Source organism: Hoplias malabaricus, chromosome 4 (genome assembly GCF_029633855.1).
Source record: "Hoplias malabaricus isolate fHopMal1 chromosome 4, fHopMal1.hap1, whole genome shotgun sequence".
NCBI classification, from domain to species: domain Eukaryota; kingdom Metazoa; phylum Chordata; class Actinopteri; order Characiformes; family Erythrinidae; genus Hoplias; species Hoplias malabaricus.
Window position 1 is genome coordinate 70,306,466 of NC_089803.1, and position 26,228 is coordinate 70,332,693.

At 48.9% G+C, this 26,228-nt stretch overlaps 1 protein-coding gene across 2 annotated transcripts; it reads right to left on the reverse strand.

The window, feature by feature from the left end:
* Positions 1–24,014, reverse strand: optn (optineurin). 2 transcript variants are annotated; one of them, XM_066669853.1, is made up of 14 exons: positions 23,889–24,014; positions 20,703–20,862; positions 17,954–18,150; positions 17,372–17,530; positions 14,370–14,434; positions 14,026–14,157; positions 13,030–13,144; positions 12,812–12,927; positions 12,355–12,504; positions 6,714–6,798; positions 5,846–6,001; positions 5,608–5,750; positions 4,031–4,119; positions 1–1,063 (listed from the first exon to the last, which is right to left on the reverse strand). In XM_066669853.1, the coding sequence occupies exons 2-14, from the start codon at positions 20,833–20,835 to the stop codon at positions 954–956; spliced, it is 1,650 nt and encodes a 549-aa protein (XP_066525950.1). In that variant the 5' UTR covers positions 20,836–20,862; positions 23,889–24,014; the 3' UTR covers positions 1–953. The 2 variants fall into 2 exon arrangements, with proteins under 2 accessions (XP_066525950.1, XP_066525949.1); XM_066669852.1 differs by having other exon boundaries at positions 9–1,063; positions 17,954–18,153.
* Between the last annotated feature and the right edge of the window lie 2,214 nt (positions 24,015–26,228).

Below are 26,228 nucleotides of genomic sequence, written 5' to 3' on the forward strand. Positions count from 1 at the left end.
CTGTAGCACACACTGATCTTGGGAAGTGGATACAGGAGTCTGATTACACCTCTTGACTTTGGAGAGGGGTTTAGTTGTAGGGTCAGGCTCATTACACCACAACTCCAGGAGTGATTTAGAGGATCACGTGTGTTTCTGTGACTGACTTCTGCACTAAATACCCCTCCGTCCTATTTCACACTGCCATATCTCACACTTAGTGTTGGTAATAAGTTTTTTATTGCATTTGATTTGACAAGAGTTATACAGCCACAGCGACATCGATCGCACCAGACACCTGTGTTTACCTGCAGCATCTTTCTGTTAGCAAAGAGGAAGTATACCCTGGCCTAAAACGGTATATAAACACAACGGGTTAAAGTGCATTGTTTAGAAAACATGAGTATTCTTAAAGCTTAATCCACTCTTAATCCTACCGAAGCATCAGCCTTCAACCCAGTAGAAAACAACTGGCTAATTAACATTAATAACGAATAATAGTTCATTGGTATAAATATGCTACTGCTGTCTTCTCCAGAACACGAGAGCCAGTCTGAGTAGAACCAACCCCGGTCCATCTGTAGAAGATTAAAGAGTCTTCAGAGTCCAAACCTATTCCTTTTCAGATCTATGGGATTATAACATCCATGCTTCACTGTCTGTGATTAAACATAGGTCTGTTTCTTTATCAGAGTCTGCATTAATTATCCTGCTATATACTTCATTCCTGCAATGATCGTTTAAAGCCATTTCACCACAAAAATAGAAGTTACACGGTTGAGTCTCGACCCCTGCCTTAATGCCATTCTCACGGTGTTACACCTGCAGAGCACTATGAGAATTAAAATGATAGAAGCCTGTAGGGAGATTACATTAGATCTGAGCGCATCATTGTGGGATCTTATGAGCAGCCCATCCTGCTGGACTCAGGAGGAGGAGTCCTGAATGGATGGTGGGGTTGCCAGGCAACAGACTCAGATGATGCAGTCCATGATGTGGATCTGCAGTGTGTCCAGATCTGGGAGGACTTCGCCGCACTTTGGACACGCGTGCTCCGGAATATTGCCCTGCTGAGGCCAATCAACTGAGAGAGAGAGAGAGAGAGAGAGAGAAAATGGAAGATTCAATTCAGTTTGTCATGTTGGAGTTGATAGGCGGTGCACTGTGGCGCAGCAGGTTGTGGGTTTGATTCCCGCTCTGGGTGACTGTCTGTGAGGAGTGTGGCGTGTTCTCCCTGTGTCCGCGTGGGTTTCCTCTGGGTGACTGTCTGTGAGGAGTGTGGTGTGTTCTCCCTGTGTCTGCGTGGGTTTCCTCCGGGTGACTGTGTGAGGAGTGTGGTGTGTTCTCCCTGTGTCTGCGTGGGTTTCCTCCGGGTGACTGTCTGTGAGGAGTGTGGTGTGTTCTCCCTGTGTCTGCGTGGGTTTCCTCCGGGTGACTGTCTGTGAGGAGTGTGGTGTGTTCTCCCTGTGTCTGCGTGGGTTTCCTCCGGGTGACTGTCTGTGAGGAGTGTGGTGTGTTCTCCCTGTGTCCGCGTGGGTTTCCTCCGGGTGACTGTCTGTGAGGAGTGTGGTGTGTTCTCCCTGTGTCCACGGGTGTTTCCTCCGGGTGACTGTCTGTGAAGAGTGTGGTGTGTTCTCCCTGTGTCCGCGTGGGTTTCCGCCGGGTGACTGTCTGTGAGGAGTGTGGTGTGTTCTCCCTGTGTCTGCGTGGGTTTCCTCCGGGTGACTGTCTGTGAGGAGTGTGGTGTGTTCTCCCTGTGTCTGCGTGGGTTTCCTCCGGGTGACTGTCTGTGAGGAGTGTGGTGTGTTCTCCCTGTGTCCGCGTGGGTTTCCTCCGGGTGACTGTCTGTGAGGAGTGTGGTGTGTTCTCCCTGTGTCCACGGGTGTTTCCTCCGGGTGACTGTCTGTGAAGAGTGTGGTGTGTTCTCCCTGTGTCCGCGTGGGTTTCCGCCGGGTGACTGTCTGTGAGGAGTGTGGTGTGTTCTCCCTGTGTCTGCGTGGGTTTCCTCCGGGTGACTGTCTGTGAGGAGTGTGGTGTGTTCTCCCTGTGTCTGCGTGGGTTTCCTCCGGGTGACTGTCTGTGAGGAGTGTGGTGTGTTCTCCCTGTGTCTGCGTGGGTTTCCTCCGGGTGACTGTCTGTGAGGAGTGTGGTGTGTTCTCCCTGTGTCCGCGTGGGTTTCCTCCGGGTGACTGTCTGTGAGGAGTGTGGTGTGTTCTCCCTGTGTCTGCGTGGGTTTCCGCCGGGTGACTGTCTGTGAGGAGTGTGGTGTGTTCTCCCTGTGTCCACGGGTGTTTCCTCCGGGTGACTGTCTGTGAAGAGTGTGGTGTGTTCTCCCTGTGTCGGCGTGGGTTTCCGCCGGGTGACTGTCTGTGAGGAGTGTGGTGTGTTCTCCCTGTGTCTGCGTGGGTTTCCTCCGGGTGACTGTCTGTGAGGAGTGTGGTGTGTTCTCCCTGTGTCTGCGTGGGTTTCCTCCGGGTGACTGTCTGTGAGGAGTGTGGTGTGTTCTCCCTGTGTCTGCGTGGGTTTCCTCCGGGTGACTGTCTGTGAGGAGTGTGGTGTGTTCTCCCTGTGTCTGCGTGGGTTTCCTCCGGGTGACTGTCTGTGAGGAGTGTGGTGTGTTCTCCCTGTGTCTGCGTGGGTTTCCTCCGGGTGACTGTCTGTGAGGAGTGTGGTGTGTTCTCCCTGTGTCTGCGTGGGTTTCCTCCGGGTGACTGTCTGTGAGGAGTGTGGTGTGTTCTCCCTGTGTCCGCGTGGGTTTCCTCCGGGTGACTGTCTGTGAGGAGTGTGGTGTGTTCTCCCTGTGTCTGCGTGGGTTTCCGCCGGGTGACTGTCTGTGAGGAGTGTGGTGTGTTCTCCCTGTGTCCACGGGTGTTTCCTCCGGGTGACTGTCTGTGAAGAGTGTGGTGTGTTCTCCCTGTGTCGGCGTGGGTTTCCGCCGGGTGACTGTCTGTGAGGAGTGTGGTGTGTTCTCCCTGTGTCCGCGTGGGTTTCCTCCGGGTGACTGTCTGTGAGGAGTGTGGTGTGTTCTCCCTGTGTCCACGGGTGTTTCCTCCGGGTGACTGTCTGAAGAGTGTGGTGTGTTCTCCCTGTGTCTGCGTGGGTTTCCTTCGGGTGACTGTCTGTGAGGAGTGTGGTGTGTTCTCCCTGTGTCTGCGTGGGTTTCCTACTCCATTCACAAGACAGTCACAGGAGGTTAAAGTGCCGCCTGAACACCAGCTGCAGTGTCGTGGTATTTAAAGGCACGGTGTGTATAATTTAGTAGCATCTAGTGGTGAGAGTACGCCTCCCTCACCCCTCTTTTCCAAGCTTCTGCTTCAACATAAAAATGAAGGTAAAGACCCTCTCTAGAGCCGGTGTTCGCTCAGTCTGTTCTGAGCTACTGCAGATGTCCCTACATCTTACGTAAAGCAACCTTACATACGTTTATACACTACCAGAGTCTTGGGGCAGCTACAGCTACTCCTTTGAACCTCAACCTGAGAGCAAGGGATGTCTAAAAGCAACTGGTTAGACTACAATACCCATACATTGAAGTGTCTATTTCAGGACGCATGCAGACGTATTACACCGTGATTTGATTTTATACGACTGACTCAACACCATCATTTCATTCAAGTGTCTTCTACCAATCAGCACCTCTCTCCCCCACTGTTTGTCTTCTCCTCTCACCCTTAGAGTGGGAATAGTGCACTCACAGCTCCAACTCAAACACCTACGAGCGCAGCCTTGGCCTCACAAGCCTCTGAACTCCATCTTTTTATTGACTCACTTGTGAAACATCTGTATGAATGAGGGAGTGCTTCAGGTAAATGATGTACAAATATATGAGTTCAGACGCTGCAGCTGATTCATCAACTGGACTCAGATCTCCACCTGTTTCCACTTTTTAGGATAGTGTCATGAATCAAATGATGATTTCAGAGTTCATTACACAGTTCTGAGGAACAGAGGCCAGTGTTTTCGTCACGACCGCATGAATAGTGGGATAACTTCTGAAAGCAGGTGATTCTAAGCGTTCTCAATGTGAGGAAGGCAATCAGGAGTGGCTTACCTCTACCTCCCTGCAGGTGGTGTGGCGAGGTGCCCCCTGGATTCGCCCCACGAGACACATGCCTCCTCTGCATCTCACTCATAGACTGTCTACATGAGAGAAAGGTAAATGTGCCGTGTCATCCAGCAGAGGGAGACAAAATGAAGACAAACACAGAAAACTTAAAGGCTAAGCACCACTTAATGGAGCTCCATGAATATTTACATTATTGTAGTGACTGACAGATATAAGTATGAATTAAAATGAAAATAGCTTTAGAATAGAAATTTGCTTTAAAACTGACAATTTTATTAAATCAACGGAAAAACCCGAGCTCACTACGGAAATTCTCGAACGCGACCGTGACGTCACTGGTGGACAACAGCTGAACAACGCCGCGGTAAAACACCGTTATGACTGACTGTTATGACAGTATCTAGCTAAATAACCAACATTATTCATGACAATAGCCTAGCAATAAGCTAAACTCAAATGTAGAGGCACTGTTATTCTTGTAAATGTGATCGAAGTCGAACTCTAATTCATCCGACACTATAAACCTCCGTAATGCAGCTACGTAGCCGAGTATAATCTGAGCACCGAGTTTAGCGAGTCAAGCTAACGTTAACTAACACCAACTAAAACAGGCGAAGTGAGTGTCCTTACCCTGTTTACCTCCATGTTACAGAGGCTCTTGAACACCTTTCGTTGGTGTCCTTACATGCCCATATTGTTGGAAAAGCGCCAGTGAAATGAGCTACAGATAACGGAGTGAGCGGATGGTCCTTTCCAAAGTGTCCGTTTAAAGTGGACAAATTTAGTCAATTTTCTGGATATTTTGGGATCTTTGGGCCATTTGTTCACAGATGTCCCACTGTACATTGAATGATTGCAGCCAAAAACAACACACCTTTTCCTCATTTTGCATTAAATGAAGTGCAGCTTCTAGAGTGTTGTCCACCATCTACGTCACAGGCAAGACGCCTATTAGAGTTTCCCAACACCGTTGGGGGGGGCAACGGTCTTTTAAACCTTATTCCTTCAATTAGTAAGAAATAACACGTTTTCTGACTCTCAATAAACACAAGTTAGGAACTCAAACTCCACTGTATTTATGTTTGACACTTTCATAGAGCTGCTGCTTAGCCTTTAAGGGTGAATCCCATTTCGCCTTTAGCCTTATCACTTAGCCAGACCTCTCTGTTTTACCTAGGGTTATGGTGTCTCGAATCTTGTTGGGAAAGAGGGGTAGGACTATAAACACTTTAAAACTACAATGTTTCAATGGCACACTACAGACGAGCGGCTATGAACACCTTGTGAATCACTGATTGGTAATGGACCAAAGGTAGCTAGTACATTTGCAGTTCCACTTTAAATGATGAAGCAGTTACATTCTAGTACCTGTGGCCACTGCAACATTTAAGGTGGATTGAGCTATATCTCACGGGATAAAGCTCTTCAAGGATTATGATGCTAGCTGAAACGCTGCTTTTTTTAAATTCTAATGACGTTGAATAGGTGACATAAACTACACCTTGTAAGTCAGTTCCAAGTGGCAAGACATCACTCGAAAAATAAAGAACTGGGAAGTCTACCTGCCCAGAGAATCCATCTCTTCCTGAAGCAGGGAATTCTGTTTCTTAAAGTACTCCAGCTGAACAGCCAGACGCTCTTTCTCCTCATGGATCTTCTCCCTCGCTGCTCGCTCGGCATAGAAGTCCGAGGAGTACACGTCCGCCTGGGCAGCGCACACACACACACACACACCAGTAAGCATCATTACTCGCTCCACAGCTACTCCTCAATGCAGAGGTTAGCTCACTCATGCAGCACCTGAGCCTTGAAGACAGAGACCGTCTCCAGCTCTTTCTCCTTCTCAAAGATCTCCTGCTTCATCTCATCGATCTTCTGCTGTTTATCTGCCAGAGCCTTTTCCGCGGCGGCCAGTCTGGCCTGGAGATCCGCTTGCTCTTCCTGGGAAATAAAGCCCTGAAAATTGCAGACACGGACGGTTACATACAGCCACAGAGGGATGCCAGGCTATCAACCTTCAAAATGGCAGCTGCTCTTTACACTGGGTTTACATTTCATTAATGAACAGGTCAACAGCACTGATCCAGGTGGGGGTGGGGAATCAAATTCCTCATAAATTAATGAGATGGTGAGGGAGTGTATAATTGGGTGTAAATGTGAGGGAGTAAATGTCTGTGTGAATAAATGAGTAGGGTGTAAGTTAGTGTATGAGTGAGTGTGAGCAAATATAGTGTCATACGCTCCACCAAAAAATAGCGTGAGTGAATCATTCTTTAAAACTAACTCTCTAACAGGGAGGTGCAGATGAGGGAGGGAAGGACAGGGAGAGAGAGAGAGAGAGAGAGGGAGGTGCAGATGAGGGAGGGAGGGACAGTGAGAGAGAGAGAGAGAGAGAGAGAGGGAGGTGCTGGTGAGGGAGAGAGAGGGAGAGAGGGAGAGAGAGAGAGAAAGGGAAAGAGAGCGAGAGAGAGAGGGATGTGCTGGTGAGAGAGAGAGAGGTAGAGAGAGGGAGGTGCAGATGAGGGAGGGACGGACAGGGAGAGAGAGAGAGAGAGAGAGAGAGAGAGAGAGGGAGAGAGAGAGAGAGAGAGAGATATTTTGAAGACATAAAAGGATGTCAGTGTTTCACATGCAGTGTTGCTGTATGACCGCTAGAGACCGCCGTTACCTCCTTCTTCTTAATTTCTTCCTTGAGTTCGTTGTAATCTTCAAACAGTTTGGTGTAGGCATCCTTCAGCTGAGTCAAATTATTCCTGTAAGAGTGAGTGAGAAAAGAAAGAGAGAGAGAGAGAGAGAGAGAGAGAGAGTGATGAGTCATTTCCATATTGGCCATGCCCTTCCTTGAGAAAACAACAAGCTGAATTACCTACTGCCTTTCCCCTTAACTCAAGGCTCTGATCGTTCTCGTCCCCATTTTCCAGCTAGAAAACCTACAGCTCACTCACACACTCTTGCCGCTGGAGAACACGGAAACCTCTGGCTAAGCTAGACCCCTGTGACATAGTAGTGAGGTCCCAGGGGTCCTTGATAAACACTAGCAGGGTGCTTCAGGATCGGCAAAGCACCAGGATGCTGTGCCCAGAGATAAGGGCTTTCAGAAAAAAATATCAGACTATAAGCCGCTCCTTTCTGAGGTGATTTTATTACAATTCCAATTCCTCTTTTTCTATTTAAAACGGTTCTGTCCTGAGAACAAGGGCAGCAAGGTGGAGCAGTAGGTAAGTGTCGCAGTCGCACAGCTCCAGGGACCTGGAGGTTGTGGGTTCGATTCCCGCTCCGGGTGACTGTCTGTGAGGAGTGTGGTGTGTTCTCTCTGTGTCTGCGCGGGTTTCCTCCGGGTGACTATCTGTGAGGAGTGTGGTGTGTTCTCTCTGTGTCTGCGTGGGTTTCCTCCGGGTGACTATCTGTGAGGAGTGTGGTGTGTTCTCCCTGTGTCTGCGTGGGTTTCCTCCGGGTGACTGTCTGTGAGGAGTGTGGTGTGTTCTCCCTGTGTCTGCGTGGGTTTCCTCCGGGTGACTGTCTGTGAGGAGTGTGGTGTGTTCTCCTTGTGTCTGCGTGGGTTTCCTCCGGGTGACTGTCTGTGAGGAGTGTGGTGTGTTCTCCCTGTGTCTGTTTACGTTGTCAGTACCTTTAAAGAACAACAATGTACCTGTACAGAGCATGTTTTACTAACACTGTAATTTCCAGTCTAGTCACATGTCAGTTCTCTATAGGAACGAGTTATACCAACACTTCCCAGCAATCATCGTTCACTGACGTGTTACCACATTCCTGTTTGTCAGGAATTGCTTCATCCTTGAACACATCTGCTCTGATGCCAACAGACTCCTGATAGTTTTTTTTAACTGAAGTCAGTGTGAATACTCATTTCTTTATTACATTACATTTGTTCTTCCCAATTATTAGCTGTTTCCAATACCCACCTTCGTTGAGGCCCCCCTCGGATCTCACACAGCGCCACCAACCAGGTGCCCACACTAGCTAGCACCAAGAGCAGTGATGAGGTGAGAGGGAACCCACCCAGAAAGTGAGGCCAATTCTGCTGTAAGACTCACAGCCTTGGACATGTGATGCATCAGTTTGATTCTGACAGGTGATCTACAGGTGACAGGAGCAACACTTACACCCCTGTGTCACTTACGAGGGGAGGTCTCTGAACCAGCTGAGTGAGGGTGGTGAGACGGGGAGTATAAACAAGAAAATGTTGGTTAACATTAAAGGGGCACTAGGTAGTAATTTTACCTTAAAATGACAACTTTAAAATGATTGTGATGCTTCGCTGAGCTGACAAAAAAGGGGAACAGAGTCTCTGCTGTTGCTACTCCAGGCTCAGCACTGCAGAAACTGTAGGTTTGGGAGTAGGGCAGGAAAAAACGCCAAATCTCACCTAGTGTTCCTTTAAGTTTTCTCCTGTTAGTGCATGTTAATGTCATCAAAATGCAGAGGACTTTTTTTTACAGGAAGGTTACAGGAATCAAGTTTATCCTTGAAAATTATGTGACAGGAAGAATCATTCATTCATTGTCTGTAACCCTTATCTAGTTCAGGGTGGCGGTGGGCCCGGAGCCTACCCGGAATCATTGGGTGCAAGGCAGGGACACACCCAGGAGGGGATGCCAGTCCTTCACAGGGTGACACACACTCACACCTACGGACACTTCTGAGTCTCCAATCCACCTACCAACGTGTGTTTTTGGAGCGTGGGAGGAAACCGGAGCACCCGGAGCAAACCCACGCAGACACAGGGAGAACACACCACACTCCTCACAGACAGTCACCCGGAGGAAACCCACGCAGACACAGGGAGAACACACCACACTCCTCACAGACAGTCACCCAGAGGAAACCCACGCAGACGCAGGGAGAACACACCACACTCCTCACAGACAGTCACCCAGAGGAAACCCACGCAAACACAGGCAGAACACACCACACTCCTCACAGACAGTCACCCTGAGGAAACCCACGCAGACACAGGGAGAACACACCACACTCCTCACAGACAGTCACCCGGAGGAAACCGGAGCAGACACAGGGAGAACACACCACACTCCTCACAGACAGTCACCTGGAGGAAACCCATGCAGACACAGAGAGAACACACCACACTCCTCACAGACAGTCACCCGGAGGAAACCCACGCAGACACAGAGAGAACACACCACACTCCTCACAGACAGTCACCCGGAGGAAACCCACGCAAACACAGGGAGAACACACCACACTCCTCACAGACAGTCACCCGGAGGAAACCCACGCAGACACAGGGAGAACACACCACACTCCTCACAGACAGTCACCCAGAGGAAACCCACGCAGACACAGAGAGAACACACCACACTCCTCACAGACAGTCACCCGGAGGAAACCCACGCAGACACTGAGAGAACACACCACACTCCTCACAGACAGTCACCCGGAGGAAACCCACGCAGACACTGAGAGAACACACCACACTCCTCACAGACAGTCACCCGGAGGAAACCCACGCAAACACAGGGAGAACCCACCACACTCCTCAAAGACAGTCACCCAGAGGAAACCCACGCAGACACTGAGAGAACACACCACACTCCTCACAGACAGTCACCCGGAGGAAACCCACGCAGACACAGAGAGAACACACCACACTCCTCACAGACAGTCACCCGGAGGAAACCCACGCAGACACTGAGAGAACACACCACACTCCTCACAGACAGTCACCCGGAGGAAACCCACGCGGACACAGGGAGAACACACCACACTCCTCACAGACAGTCACCCGGAGGAAACCCACACAGACACAGGGAGAACACACCACACTCCTCACAGACAGTCACCCGGAGGAAACCCATGCAGACACAGAGAGAACACACCACACTCCTCACAGACAGTCACCCGGAGGAAACCCACGCAGACACAGGGAGAACACACCACACTCCTCACAGACAGTCACCCGGAGGAAACCCGTGCAGACACAGGGAGAACACACCACACTCCTCACAGACAGTCACCCGGAGGAAACCCGCGCAGACACAGGGAGAACACACCACACTCCTCACACAGTCACCCGGAGGAAACCCACGCAGACACAGGGAGAACACACCACACTCCTCACAGACAGTCACCCGGAGGAAACCCACGCAGACACTGAGAGAACACACCACACTCCTCACAGACAGTCACCCGGAGGAAACCCACGCAGACACTGAGAGAACACACCACACTCCTCACAGACAGTCACCCGGAGGAAACCCACGCAAACACAGGGAGAACACACCACACTCCTCACAGACATTCACCCGGAGGAAACCCACGCAGACACAGGGAGAACACACCACACTCCTCACAGACAGTCACCCGGAGGAAACCCACGCAGACACAGGCAGAACACACCACACTCCTCACAGACAGTCACCCGGAGGAAACCCACGCAGACACAGGGAGAACACACCACACTCCTCACAGACAGTCACCCGGAGGAAACCCACGCAGACACAGGGAGAACACACCACACTCCTCACAGACAGTCACCCGGAGGAAACCCACGCAGACACAGGGAGAACACACCACACTCCTCACAGACAGTCACCCGGAGGAAACCCGCGCAGACACAGGGAGAACACACCACACTCCTTACAGACAGTCACCCAGAGGAAACCCGCGCAGACACAGGGAGAACACACCACACTCCTCACAGACAGTCACCCGGAGGAAACCCACGCAGACACAGAGAACACACCACACTCCTCACAGACAGTCACCCGGAGGAAACCCACACAGACACAGGGAGAACACACCACACTCCTCACAGACAGTCACCCGGAGGAAACCCGTGCAGACACAGGGAGAACACACCACACTCCTCACAGACAGTCACCCGGAGGAAACCCGCGCAGACACAGGGAGAACACACCACACTCCTCACAGACAGTCACCCAGAGGAAACCCACGCAGACACAGGGAGAACACACCACACTCCTCACAGACAGTCACCCGGAGGAAACCCACACAGACACAGGGAGAACACACCACACTCCTCACAGACAGTCACCCGGAGGAAACCCACACAGACACAGGGAGAACACACCACACTCCTCACAGACAGTCACCCGGAGGAAACCCACACAGACACAGGGAGAACACACCACACTCCTCACAGACAGTCACCCGGAGGAAACCCGTGCAGACACAGGGAGAACACACCACACTCCTCACAGACAGTCACCCGGAGGAAACCCGCGCAGACACAGGGAGAACACACCACACTCCTCACAGACAGTCACCCAGAGGAAACCCACGCAGACACAGGGAGAACACACCACACTCCTCACAGACAGTCACCCGGAGGAAACCCGCGCAGACACAGGGAGAACACACCACACTCCTTACAGACAGTCACCCAGAGGAAACCCGCGCAGACACAGGGAGAACACACCACACTCCTCACAGACAGTCACCCGGAGGAAACCCACGCAGACACAGAGAACACACCACACTCCTCACAGACAGTCACCCGGAGGAAACCCACACAGACACAGGGAGAACACACCACACTCCTCACAGACAGTCACCCGGAGGAAACCCGTGCAGACACAGGGAGAACACACCACACTCCTCACAGACAGTCACCCGGAGGAAACCCACGCAGATACAGGGAGAACACACCACACTCCTCACAGACAGTCACCCGGAGGAAACCCGCGCAGACACAGGGAGAACACACCACACTCCTTACAGACAGTCACCCAGAGGAAACCCGCGCAGACACAGGGAGAACACACCACACTCCTCACAGACAGTCACCCGGAGGAAACCCACGCAGACACAGAGAACACACCACACTCCTCACAGACAGTCACCCGGAGGAAACCCACACAGACACAGGGAGAACACACCACACTCCTCACAGACAGTCACCCGGAGGAAACCCGTGCAGACACAGGGAGAACACACCACACTCCTCACAGACAGTCACCCGGAGGAAACCCGTGCAGACACAGGGAGAACACACCACACTCCTCACAGACAGTCACCCAGAGGAAACCCACGCAGACACAGGGAGAACACACCACACTCCTCACAGACAGTCACGCGGAGCGGGACTCAAACCCACAACCTCCAGGTCCCTGGAGGTGTAACAGAGACTCTACCTGCTGCAGCACAGTGCCACCACAGGAAGAACCATGTTTAATATTAATACTCCAAACAAATTTACACACAAGGCCAGGATCTGAGCTCAGACTGGCTTTAAAAAAGAGGAGGATTGTCTTCAATCTCTGAAAAATAAAGTTGCTAGGACATGGAGAGTAAGAACAGTCTCTGACCTCTCCTCCTGAGCTTTCCTCTGCTCCAGTTTGTTGGCAGCATTCATGCTCTCCAGCTGCACCTTCAGCCTGTCGTTCTCAGCTTGGATCTGCTGCCTCTCCCCCAGCTGAGCCTTCACTGTGGTCAGGTCCTGCTCCAGTTCCTTACACCTGCGAAGAAGGTCAGCGTGAGGGCCTGAAGGTATAGTTTTATACAGTGTTAACACATTAAGGGCCGGTTTTTCAGACATGAATTAAGCCTAATCTTGGACTGATTACCACTAGAATTACTTATTAGCTTCTAAAGATGGAGGAAAAGTTTGAATACCCTATGGCCCACATTTGGCCTGGGGTTTGGTTGCCACAGCTCAACCTTTCATGCCTGCTGGTGCCTGCTGTCTGGGGCAGTGAATTGAAGTCCCTAGGCCTTGGTTTAAGACAGAGTTAAAATTAGCTAACCACGTTTCAGAACGCACACCTTTCCTGGAGGTTCCTCTTCATGTTCTCCGCCTCATCCAGTTTACTCTGAGCCTGCTGCAGCTCTTTAAACAAACTCATCATCTGATCCTTCAGGTTCTCCACCTCAGAGGCCGACTGGAACACACACACACACACACACATGCAAACATTTATCGTTTATGATCATCCTATTCTGATTGCATCTGAAGTGGATGTATTCTACTGCTGCGTGGTCACCTTGGCTGTGTCCTGAGCGCTCTTCTTCTGTGCCTCTGCTGCGGCTGTGGCACAGGGCAAAGATGTCTGTGTTTCACTCTCAGAGTTGAGGGGCTTCAGCTCTAATTCTGCAATCCTTCAGGAGACAGCAACATGAGAGCAGACACAAGTGAGGGTGTGCCAAACAACACTCCACTCTTTTTACTTACTTTACAGTTCTTAAATGTTTTGCATATTTGTCTGACTTAGCTTTTCCTTTCATGTGAATGGACTGCTTAGCATTTCTGGACTAGAGAGTTGCTGTCTACTACTGAGTCACTGACTGATACTCATTCCTGAAATATGTATATGCACACATCACCACTGGAAACAGATAGGTGGTTCTAATTAATCTAGGAAAGCAGTTATTAAAATATACATATTGAATAAAAAACCCAGAAAAACACATTAAGAAAAACACAGCATGTGTTTACTGTGTGTGCTGTACGTTTCTGTTCTGACTTGTTGAATTATTCTGCTCATTTTCTACATATTCACACTTCAACATTCAAACATTTAATTAATATTAAATTAAATTAAATTAATAGCACTGTGTTGCAGCAGGTAGTGTGAGGAGTGTGGTGTGTTCTCTCTGTGTCTGCGTGGGTTTCCTCCGGGTGACTGTCTGTGAGGAGTGTGGTGTGTTCTCCCTGTGTCAGCATGGGTTTCCTCCGGGTGCTCCGGTTTTCTCCCGTGCTCCAAGAACACACGTTGGTAGGTGGATTGGCGACTCAAAAGTGTCCGTAGGTGTGACTGTGTCAGTGAATGTGTGAGTGTGTGTGTTGCCCTGTGAAGGACTGGCGCCCCCTCCAGGGTGTATTCCCGCCTTGCGCCCAGAGATTCCAGGTAGCCTCTGGACCCACCGCGACCCTGAACTGGATAAGGGTTACAGATAATGAATGAATGAATGAATAATAGCTGCTTTAGGTAAAATGAACTAACAAGGTTGTGTGTGTGTGTGTGTATGTGTGTGTCTACCTCTTCAGTGCAGTCTGAAGTTGTAACTGTAGTTGATCCTTCAGCTGTGTCTCCAGTCTCAGTGACTGCAGGAGCTGGCTCACTGTCAGTTCCTGCGACTCCAGTCGAGACGCAACCATGTCACACTTAGTCCTGCAACGAAAAGCAGTACCGGCTTGTTATCTCGTGGTATTTGAAGGCATCAGGTATCAGTGGAGTAATATTAAATCCCAGCCCATCCCAGATGCTATGCTCTGTACTCTCCCCCCACCCTCTGCTCTAAATTTTAATTTGTTCATCACCTGGAGAGATATGTAACTACTGCGAATGAAGTGACAACACAAAATAATTAAGAGTCTACATACGTGCAGGATGCTGAGAGATCCTTCTGGGGCACTGGCAAATCTTTAGTCACATTCATCTCGCCCTCCTGCAGAAACATGGGGAGGTCAGAATGCTTTATGTCCATGCATACACATATATCTAACATTTATCCACGCAAATGTGACAGTACACTGTTGCATCTTTCCTCACACCCTTAACAGGCCATGCCACTGGCAGGATGGAAATCTACCGGCAGTCTGCTGTTTTACCCTGTGTAAATCTGTGGATAGAGGAGCCCTGGCGTGTGCAGATTCACACTGCGTAGAGTGAAATAAATCAGAGTGGAATCAGAGCTCTCTGTGTGCTCTCTTTCTCTTTTCACTGTAGAAGTGACGCAAAAGGCTTCTGTCCTCGTTTTGTACTGAAGTGAGGGGACGCATCAGGGACACATTGTGTTATTAACAGGGGACGGGGGATGACACTGTCAAGGTAAATACCAGAAGTGCTGTCTTCCTGCTTCACCATCTTCACCGAGTTTGAAAGCTGTGGTTGGTTTTGTTGTGTGTGTAGAGAGGCACAAGACCAAAATCCTGTCACATGACCCATGCAGTGTTCACAGAGCAGCATTACTTCTTTTAGTCTAAAGCCCTATTCGGACGGGATTAGTTTTACCTGAGTATTTCAGTAGTTTTAATCCCGTCCGAGTTGACCATGTCAGTCATTTCGCGTTCCCATTTCAGGAAAGATTCCTGAGCCTTTTACCTCCTGTAAAACGAGCAGTAAAAATGACCCCAGGTTATTAATCCTGTCCGAATAGAAATGTGGGGGAATATTGCGTAATTTCCGGGAGAAAAGGAGTTCTTCGCTGGTTTTCTTGAGAATGGAGAAACTGAAGGTGGCGTTTACTGATGAAATATAGAGTTTAAGTAAAGCACACCCCACTCAAATCCACAAAACCACCTGTGGGTACGTTTTGTCAACACTAGTAGCCTCCACACAGCTCCAGGGACCTGGAGGTTGTGGGTTCGATTCCCGCTCCGGGTGACTGTGTGTGAGGAGTGTGGTGTGTTCTCCCTGTGTCTGTGTGGGTTTCCTCCGGGTGACTGTCTGTGAGGAGTGTGGTGTGTTCTCTCTGTGTCTGTGTGGGTTTCCTCTGGGTGACTGTCTGTGAGGAGTGTGGTGTGTTCTCTCTGTGTCTGCGTGGGTTTCCTCCGGGTGATTGTCTGTGAGGAGTGTGGTGTGGTCTCCCTGTGTCTGCGTGGGTTTCCTCCGGGTGACTGTGAGGAGTGTGGTGTGTTCTCCCTGTGTCTGCGTGGGTTTCCTCCAGGTGTCTGTGCGGAGTGTGGTATGGTCTCCCTGTGTCTGTGTGGGTTTCCTCCGGGTGACTGTGAGGAGTGTGGTGTGTTCTCCCTGTGTCTGCGTGGGTTTCCTCCAGGTGTCTGTGCGGAGTGTGGTGTGTTCTCCCTGTGTCTGCGTGGGTTTCCTCCGGGTGACTGTGAGGAGTGTGGTGTGTTCTCCCTGTGTCTGCGTGGGTTTCCTCTGGGTGACTGTCTGTGAGGAGTGTGGTGTGTTCTCCCTGTGTCTGCGTGGGTTTCCTCCAGGTGTCTGTGCGGAGTGTAGTGTGTTCTCCCTGTGTCTGCGTGGGTTTCCTCCGGGTGACTGTGAGGAGTGTGGTGTGTTCTCCCTGTGTCTGCGTGGGTTTCCTCCGGGTGACTGTGAGGAGTGTGGTGTGTTCTCCCTGTGTCTGTGTGGGTTTCCTCCGGGTGACTGTCTGTGAGGAGTGTGGTGTGTTCTCCCTGTGTCTGCGTGGGTTTCCTCCAGGTGTCTGTGCGGAGTGTGGTGTGTTCTCCCTGTGTCTGTGTGGGTTTCCTCCGGGTGACTGTCTGTGAGGAGTGTGGTGTGTTCGCCCTGTGTCTGTGTGGGTTTCCTCCGGGTGACTGTCTGTGAGGAGTGTGGTGTGTTCTCCCTGTGTCTGCGTGGGTTTCCTCCGGGTGACTGTGAGGAGTGTGGTGTGTTCTCCCTGTGTCCGCGTGGGTTTCCTCCGGGTGACTGACTGTGAGGAGTGTGGTGTGTTCTCCCCGTGTCCGCGTGGGTTTCCTCCGGGTGACTGTCTGTGAGGAGTGTGGTGTGTTCTCCCCGTGTCCGCGTGGGTTTCCTCCGGGTGCTCCAGTTTCCTCCCACAGCCCAAAAACACACGTTGGTAGGTGGATTGGTGACTCAGAAGTGTCCGTAGGTGTGAGTGTGTGAGTGAAAGTGTGTGTGTGTGTGTTGCCCTGTGAAGGACTGGCGCCCCCTCCAGGGTGTATTCCCGCCTTGCGCCCAATGATTCCAGGTAGGCTCTGGATCCACCGTGACCCTGAACTGGATAAGGGTTACAGACCATGAATGAATGAGATAGTAGTCTCCATACCTGTTATGAACATGTGTCGTTACCTTTAAACGGTTTATAATATCAGTTATAATCACTGAGTGAAGGATTAATACATTTATTTGCCACCTTCTCACTCGTTTTCTGTTACGAAGGACTAGAAGATAAAGTCAATGTGGGCTATATGGTGTTGGTGGGAGGGCTGATCTCAGCACAGTTGTGACAGTCTAATAACTCCAGTATCTCTGCTGTATCTGATCCACACTGTGCGATGACAGTGCGTGAATCGAGTAGCCCCTCCCATCTCTCCCAGCTCCCCACATGAAATGAATCCCGTCCGAACAGGGCTAAAGACACATCTAATGTTCTTGCTAATGTTTACCTCTATTTTGTCATAAACTTTCTGAAATGTGGAGTCAAGCCCTGTGGGTGTGATACACATTAATCTGAACTAAAAACTGAGCCAGATTTGATCCCCTGGACAGGCAGGAACAATGAGGGGTGGGAAAGTGAAGAAAAAAGCAGGTTCCCATTCCTTAAAAAAACATGGCTGGACTGCCCTTGAACAAGGCACTACAACTGGTCCTAAGACGCTGGGACTAAAGAGACTGTTTCTCTGGGAACCCTGTGTGTGTGTGTGTGTGTGTGTGTGTGTGTAATTGAGCATGCCCTTACCGCAATACGAATCTCAATAAAGGAATCCTCTGGTGAACCCTGACCCATCTTTAGCTGGAGCTCCGAGTTCATTGCCACCAAGTCGTTCTTCTCCGCCTGGAGACGGACAACCTGATTCTGCAGCGCCTCCAGCTTGGCGAGCGTATCAGCTCCCTCACCCTGAAACACAGCACACATATCCTCATTCATCAGATTCCATTACACGCATCATCTTTCACACATGCATACTATTCTGCGTGGAAAACCCCAAACAACATTCCTCTTTTGCTGCTTAATTACATTTGATATAAACGTGGATCTCCAAAATGAGAACAGAAGGCAAAAGCCTGCTCACATCTTTTACAAAGAGGTTTGAGTCCAGGTCATTTTGGAGTATTTGTATTAGTTCACACAATATACAGAGCGTCTGACGCAGTCAAGTAATGTCACGTATACCGCTTTTTACAGAAGGTCCAGAGTCAGTCCACACATAGTCTGTGTTAATACAAAACCACACAGAGCCAGGAGCATATCTGACTCGTCATAACACGTAAAAGATTTCATAGTAAAGCAGTGTATCCCCACACAAACACAGTGTCTGACCTCTCCTGCACCAGGACGACGCTCCAGCTCTTTCACCCTCTTCTTCAGCAGCCCGTTTTCAGCGTCCAGAGCTCGCACTCGTTCCCTGGCCTCCTCGAGTCGACTCTCCAGGAAGGTTCTCTCCTCTTTCTGTTTTTCTTTCCACAGGGTCAAACCCTCAAACCTTTCCTTCATCGACAGGTTTGTCTGCTTCAGAGCTTCTGTAGGAAAGCAGAGGCAACGTTAACAGGCTCCTTAACCTGTGTTAATCTGGTGAACAATAACCGTTGTTCGATGAGATCCGTTGATGAACCTTTTTTCTAAATGAAAACGGGATGAAAACTAATTAAAGATGATAATTTAAAGACATGAGCTGTAATGCAATGTGTTAGCAGCGCAAAACACACATATACACACACACACACATACACACACACACACACACACACACATACAAATATACACATACACACACATACACACATACACACACATACACACACAAATATACACACACACACACTGACAAACACATACACACACATACACACAAATATACACATACACACACACACATACAAATATACACATACACACACACACACAAATATACACACACACACAAATATACACACACATACACACACACATACAAATATACACATACACACACACACATACACACACACACACATACACACACACACACACACACACATACACACAAATATACACATACACACACACACACACACATACACACACATACAAATATACACATACACACACACACACATACACACACACACACACACACATACACACATACACACATACACATACACACACACAAATACACACACACACACACACACACACACATACACACACATACACACACACACACACACACACACAACGACACAAAGAACACACAGCAGTAGCTGCCGCTATGTCTCATGATTATGGGAAAGAAATAGGGAATGGGATTTTACTTCTGGAGTGTGAAAAGACTTCGTTAAAATGGCAATAGAGTTTACTCTATTTTTAACTTTTCATCCATTGGATATTTCGAAGCAATACCTGCCCCAAAAGTCCTGCAACATGGGACAGATATTGCTCACAAATATCCAAAGTTATTTGATCCAAAACCATGCCTCTGTAGCGTTTCTGTGCACAGAGAGTCAAGGTAAACTTTTCATAGAGTTCAAACTCTTGGAATCGATTCATCCGTTTGTGACACCTTTTGCAGTGAATTATTTTACCTATGTATTATAAATAGACATTGATCAGTTATTACATTACTACCGCCCCCTTGTTTCTGCTTTCACTGTCCATTACACATGCACATTGTAATTCTACACTTAGGAGTACCCCATAGGACCACCACAGAGCAGGTATTATTCATGTAGTCAATATTTTCGTTAGCTGAGAAACTCTAGTAGCCCTGCTGTGTCTGATCCACTTGGGCCAGCACAACAAACACTAACTGAGCACTGAGGATGATCCACCACCCAAATCATACAAGCTCTGTGGGGTTCTGTGGGGGTCCTGACCATTGAAGAACAGTGTGAAATTAGTTAAACCAAATATTCAGAGCAACAGGTTGACTACAGTCTGTTATTGTAGAAATACACAGTGCTTCTGTGTGGTCCATGGAGCTGAGAGAATGGACTGTGAGTGTAGAAACAAGGAAGTGGGAGTAATGTTATTGCTTCTTGGTGTAAAATGTATATACGTTAAGGAGAAAGAAGTCTTATTTCCCAACAAAGATTCACAAACAAATGATAAAAGTTAGTACAGGAGGTCCTCGGGTTACGTCACATCTCCCATTTACTGTATAAAGCCTTGTTTCGACTTAAGTGGTTTGCGTCGTAAACGTCGTAACGTGAACTTCGTGTTTTGTGTGTGCGGCGGAAGAATACACGGTTACGCGGCTCGGGACCAAGGAGGATAGGTGTTAGGATAGGATAAGTGCTTACAGTATGTTATTTACGTACAGTATGTACGTATGTGGGCGGCACGGTGGCACAGCAGGTAGGTGTCGCAGTCACACAGCTCCAGGGGCCTGGAGGTTGTGGGTTCGATTCCCGCTCCAGGTGACTGTCTGTGAGGAGTGTGGTGTGTTCTCTCTGTGTCTGTGTGGGTTTCCTCCGGGTGACTGTCTGTGAGGAGTGTGGTGTGTTCTCCCTGTGTTTGCGTGGGTTTCCTCCGGGTGCTCCGGTTTCCTCCCACAGTCCAAAAACACACGTTGGTAGGTGGATTGGCAACTCAAAAGTGTCCGTAGGTGTGAGTGTGTGAGTGAATGTGTGTGTGTGTGTTGCCCTGTGAAGGACTGGCGCCCCCTCCAGGGTGTATTCCCGTCTTGCGCCCAATGATTGCAGGTAGGCTCTGGACCCTCCGCGACCCTGAACTGGATAAGGGTTACAGACAATGAATGAATGTACGTATGTTCCGACCGAAAATCAGTTTACGACGCGACGTAGGAACGGATCAACGTCGTAAGTCGAGGACCCCCTGTATTTATTTTCATGAATGTAACTGAGATGAGTTGAAGGATCATTTAAATCATTTAAAGGCTCAAAATGATTTATAGTCTCTGAATGAACCGGTTTATTCTCCTTACCGTGGGTCAGTACGTCTCCAGTCCATGAGGTGTCAGTGTAACAGATGTTTCATAATATGGTGAAGAATCACTGCAGAAAATGACTGACTTCTCCTTTAAAGGCACAACAAGATCAATCTGTCCAACTCCCGGGAATGTACTCACCTTTCAGCTCCCTGTTCTCCTTGATCAGGATGTTCATCTGTTGAAGGGTCTCCTCTACGTGAGATGTGCCTGCTCCATGGGACCCTCCGGGGGATGAGAGGTCCCCGTTCACCATGGGTGGTCCTGATGCCATCTTTGCCACAGTCCACTGGCTGTGCTTCTAAATTCAAAAGATATAAAAGACATATATAAAGGAACACTTGGGAAGATTTGGGTTTTTCGATCCTGGGGCTCCCCCTAGTGTAACTCATTTTTACAGCACTGCACTGTAAACAAAGGGGGAAGGAAATAAAGGGTGGTTTCCTACCCTCTTCCACAGGTTACACAGTACAGTTTCTTCAGGGATAAGCCCAGAATAGCAATGACAGAGGCTCTATTCTGACTGTTACAGGTCAGTGAAGCATCACGGTGATTTTGAAGCTATTACTGTAAGATAAAATTATTACATAGTGTGCCTTTAAAACTCTTAAAGAAGCATTTCAACAGAACATCCCACAACACCTCATGGTGGCAATATTAAGAGTAATACCTGACGGTGTTAAAGGGGCATCTGAGAAATATCTCTTAGGAAAATTACTCACTGTAGCTTTAAAGTGTATCATTACTAAACATTACAGATTTATTAATACAGGGATATTTAATTTCTATATGTAAATAGTGTATGCAAGTATACAACGGGTATAGTCAGGTAGTGTCACAGTCACACAGTTCCAGGGGCCTGGAGGTTGTGGGTTCGATTCCCGCTCCGGGTGACTGTCTGTGAGGAGTGTGGTGTTTTCTCCCTGTGTCTGCGTGGGTTTCCTCCGGGTGACTGTCTGTGAGGAGTGTGGTGTGTTCTCCCTGTGTCTGTGTGGGTTTCCTCCAGGTGAATGTCTGTGAGGAGTGTGGTGTGTTCTCCCTGTGTCTGCGTGGGTTTTTTCCAGGTGACTGCCTGTGAGGAGTGTGGTGTGTTCTCCCTGTGTCTGCGTGGGTTTCCTCCAGGTGACTGTCTGTGAGGAGTGTGGTGTGTTCTCTCTGTGTCTGCGTGGGTTTCCTCCAGGTGACTGTCTGTGAGGAGTGTGGTGTGTTCTCCCTGTGTCTGCGTGGGTTTCCTCCGGGTGACTGTCTGTGAGGAGTGTGGTGTGTTCTCCCTGTGTCTGCGTGGGTTTTTTCCAGGTGACTGCCTGTGAGGAGTGTGGTGTGTTCTCCCTGTGTCTGCGTGGGTTTCCTCCGGGTGACTGTCTGTGAGGAGTGTGGTGTGCTCTCTCTGTGTCTGCGTGGGTTTCCTCTGGGTGACTGTCTGTGAGGAGTATGGTGTGTTCTCTCTGTGTCTGCGTGGGTTTCCTCTGGGTGACTGTCTGTGAGGAGTGTGGTGTGTTCTCGCTGTGTCTGTGTGGGTTTCCTCCGGGTGACTGTCTGTGAGAAGTGTGGTGTGTTCTCCCCGTGTCCCCTGAGCAGGACTAATTCGACAAAACGCTGTTTTGTGGCTTGTGGTATTTTGACCAAAAGCAGGTCACAGACCAAAGCTTAATTAAGACCCAGAAGTGTGTTCGCTTGTGAAAAAGTGGCAGAATATGACAACTCTGCGGTGCGGTGGCGGTAGTAGTAGAGGTGTTGTCACATGACACTGTTACCAGCACAACAGACTTAATCAGACCTCAGGAGTTCTCACTTTGTGTGACCTGCTGTGAGCAGTGTGTTTCTATCTTCGCTGTTTGAGTACAACCCTATGTTTCCCAAAGTTTGTAGACACCACCTATGAGTGAATTTAACTCCTCTGTGCTGCACACACAGCTGACACAGACGTGCATTTGCACATGCACCATTTGTATAGTCTCCATTTACACAGAAATAGAAAAATAAAAACAAAAGTGGATGCTCTGGAGAAGCTGCACATGAGTCATCATGTCTAACAACCTGGCAAACCTTAGCTTAAAGTGTTCTCGTTTCTTGAAGCTGTTTCCAAACCTTTGAGACTAGCTGGAGTGGTGTTTATGAAACAGAACTAACCACTAACCACAAACTAATGACTTACCATTTCAAACACACACCAACACACACACCAATATATACAAATATTCGTACACACCCAACACTATTAGCAGATATCTCCAATCTGTTGTGAACAAACTGCAGGACCAAACCAGTACCTGACCTCTGTAAGGTTTTGCCACCATGGCTGAATGCCATCAAACCCTCACAGTACTTACCCCCAATGTCTAAACCCCTGACCCAAGTGCTGGGACAAACTCAAACATACTGATATGAGTCTACCCTTTATAGATTCCCATTCACTTTATTAATCCTTCCATAAGTGCTACTAGCTTAACCCTAACCCATCTTTAAACTGTAATAATGACATTGTGGGGACCAGTTGGTGGTCCCTACAAGGAAGACAAGTCCCCACAATGTGTGTGTAACACACACAACGTTATATTTCCCTGACAAACACACAATCGTGTATTTGTGAATTGTGAGGACATCACACAGCCTTCCATTGATTTATTCTGGAACATGAAGGTTTCCATAATAACTACTAGTTTAACATTAACCCAAACTTAAACCTGTCTTCACCTTAAAATGGAATCATTTACAGTGTGGGGACCAGCTGGATGTGAGTAAATAAACAGGTATAGGTCCTCACAGTGTGATATAGTCCTAGCACTCTCCCTAACTCTCTGTCTCTGTCTCTCTCTCTCTCTCTCTGTCTGTCTGTCTCTGTCTCTCTCTCTCTGTCTGTCTGTCTCTCTCTCTCTCTCCCTCTCTCTCTGTCTGTCTCTCTCTCTCTCCCCCTCTCTCTATCTGTCTGTCTCTCTCCCTCTCTCTGTCTGTCTGTCTGTCTCTGTCTCTCTCTCTCTGTCTGTCTCTCGCTCTGTCTCTCTCTCTCCCTCTCTCTGTCTGTCTGTCTCACTTTTACTTTCGTTTCTTGCGGTTATTACCCAGCCTCATCGAAAAAACGTTATGAGACCACGGTAATATTATCTGTGTGAAATATGTAAACACACACACTCACACACACACACACACACACACACACACACACACACACCGAAGACGGAGTGGACACTGACAAAAAAATAAACTCCACTTCTCTTTAAGAACTACACACAAACCTTTGACAAACGGCGTCGGTCGAGGAGGCGACAAACTCGCTTCTCTGGCCGTGTTTCTCTGAAAATTAAAACCCAGAACGTGTGACATACTTACCGAGTTTCACTTCTCCCTCTCTCTCTCTCTCTGTGAGCACTTGTTCTGTGTTTGTTTGGGGAAGAGCTGTGGTTCCTGGTTCTGTCTCTCCGTCTCTCTCTGCGGGCCGTGACAGATCCACACCCCTCGCGGACAGACACAGTGCCTTATGAACTCCCATCCAAGTCATGTACAGATCGGCATTCCTTCTGCGCATGCGCAGAGTTACCTAGGCCTAGCTCCTCGACGGTTTGTCCTGACTTCGGGATTTCCCTACGCCATCAGCGCGCGCTACCCGCACAGTCACCTTTGGCAGGATCACGCGCAACGTGACGCACGTTTCAGTGTGTCCGTGTGTGTGTGCGTGTCAGGAATATATCACATTGTTTCACGGTGTGGGGAATTGTCTCCTGTGTTGGGGCCAAAATAATTTAATTTTAAGGCGACGACGTTTTAACGTTGGGGTATAGTTAGGGTTAAGTTGGTAAAACTCAAGGAAAAGTTAATGGCAAATCTTTAAAACATGAATGGAAGCTTATGTAATGTCCCTACAATTCTCAAAAACAAACCCATGTGTTTACCAGGTATTTATCACATTGTTGGGACCACGCTCATATTGTTTCACACACTCATTGTGTTACTACGACGCTGGAACAGTGACGAGTTTGTTTTCTAACAGTGATTTTACATGTTATGACACATATTTTACGGTGGTGGTGTATTCCTCCACGCTGCAGTATTTGCCCCTGTAGTGGGTTCCTATGAACACTAGATGGTGCTGTTTAGGCGTGATCTGTGCAGGGCTTAGCGGATGTAGAATGGCTGGACTGGCTCGTGTTATTGCTGCAATGGAAGGAAGGTCTGGAGTCCAGCTCCTGTCTTTAAAACACAGTCATAGACTCTACATCTTTGGAATAAATAGTATCAAGAACATCTCCCTGAGTTCATTGAATGAATGCTGTATTTAACTCAGCCAGTGTGTGGGTGTTACAGTTACAGGCTGTGTTCCACCTGTTGCTCTGCATACGTTGTTAGCCCCCTTTTACACTGCTTTTCACAGGACCTTGGTACCGGAAGGTTGCTGGTTCGATCCCCAGGACCGGCAGGAACATCCATGGCTGAAGTTCCCTTGATCAAGGTATTGAACCCCTGGGCGCTGGGGATGACTGTCTGCAGCTCTGGGTGTGTGTTCACAGCCCCTAGTTCACTATTGTGTGGGTGTGTGTGTGGGTGTGTTCACTGCTACAGATGGGAGACACATTTCATTGAACATTGTACAATGCCTAATAATTGCACATTAGTGGTTCATTGCATTAGTCAAGACCCCCACAGAGCAGGTGTGATGTGGTGGTGGGTCATTCTCAGCGCTGCAGTGACACTGACATGGTGGTGGTGTGTTAGTGTGTGTTGTGCTGGTGTAGAGTGGATCAGACACAGCAGTGTCACATAGCAGCAGCATGGCTGTGCCTGTATCCAGCATTAAATAGGACACTCCTGATGACTCAGGGGGGGAAATGGTCAGTTTGAATGGTCCAGTTTTCCAACTACTAAATAGTGTTGGCTTGCTTTGAGTCCTCACAGACAGTCACCCGGAGGAAACCCACGCAGACACAGAGAGAACACACCACACTCCTCACAGACAGTCACCCGGAGGAAACCCACGCAGACACAGAGAGAACACACCACACTCCTCACAGACAGTCACCCGGAGCGGGACTCGAACCCACAACCTCCAGGAGCCTAGGGCTGTGACAAAGACACTACCTGCTGCTCCACCGTGCCTCCCTCCAGGTGACGTTGTCTTTCCATTTGATCTAAGTGTTGTCGAGGAGAAACTACAGAGAATTTAAGGGGATATTTTACATTTTAGGAAGAACCTGCTGTTGGTGGAAATTAACATTTTGGTTCCAGGGCCTGTTTGTTGGTGGAAATGCATCAGTTTAGTTTCACAAACGAGAACTGAACTCTTTGGAGGAAAGGGGTTTCCTTGGACCACTTTGGGCAGGTACTAGCCTCTGCGCACAGGGCATGCCCCACCAGACCTGCTCTTTTGGAGATGCTCTACCCTTGTCCACGTGGCTCAGACCTTCTCGCCCCATGATGGGTCGCTGTGTGCTGTTGTAGGCCTTGACTGTACTTATTAAACCCTGAATGGTCTCTGACCACTGAAATATAGGGAGGACTAAGCGTAAGGGTTAAATACCTAAGCTTAAATAAGTCTGACTTAATTAATCTTCACTATAAACTGAAGAGATCAGATTACACACATGCTCCACTGGACCCTCTGCTGAAGGACATGATGATTGGCTGTAAAAAGTTTAGTGGGTTGTGATTGGCCAAGGGCTGCTGTGTAGGCCTGGA

Coding starts and splice junctions, on each gene's coding strand:
- optn (XM_066669852.1), bottom strand. CDS start 20,835: ATGGCATCAGGACCACCCATGGTGAACGGGGACCTCTCATCCCCCGGA. Junction 14,158..14,369: donor GATCTCTCAGCATCCTGCAC/GTATGTAGACTC, acceptor TTTTCGTTGCAG/GACTAAGTGTGACATGGTTG. Junction 4,120..5,607: donor GAGATGGATTCTCTGGGCAG/GTAGACTTCCCA, acceptor TCTCTCATGTAG/ACAGTCTATGAGTGAGATGC.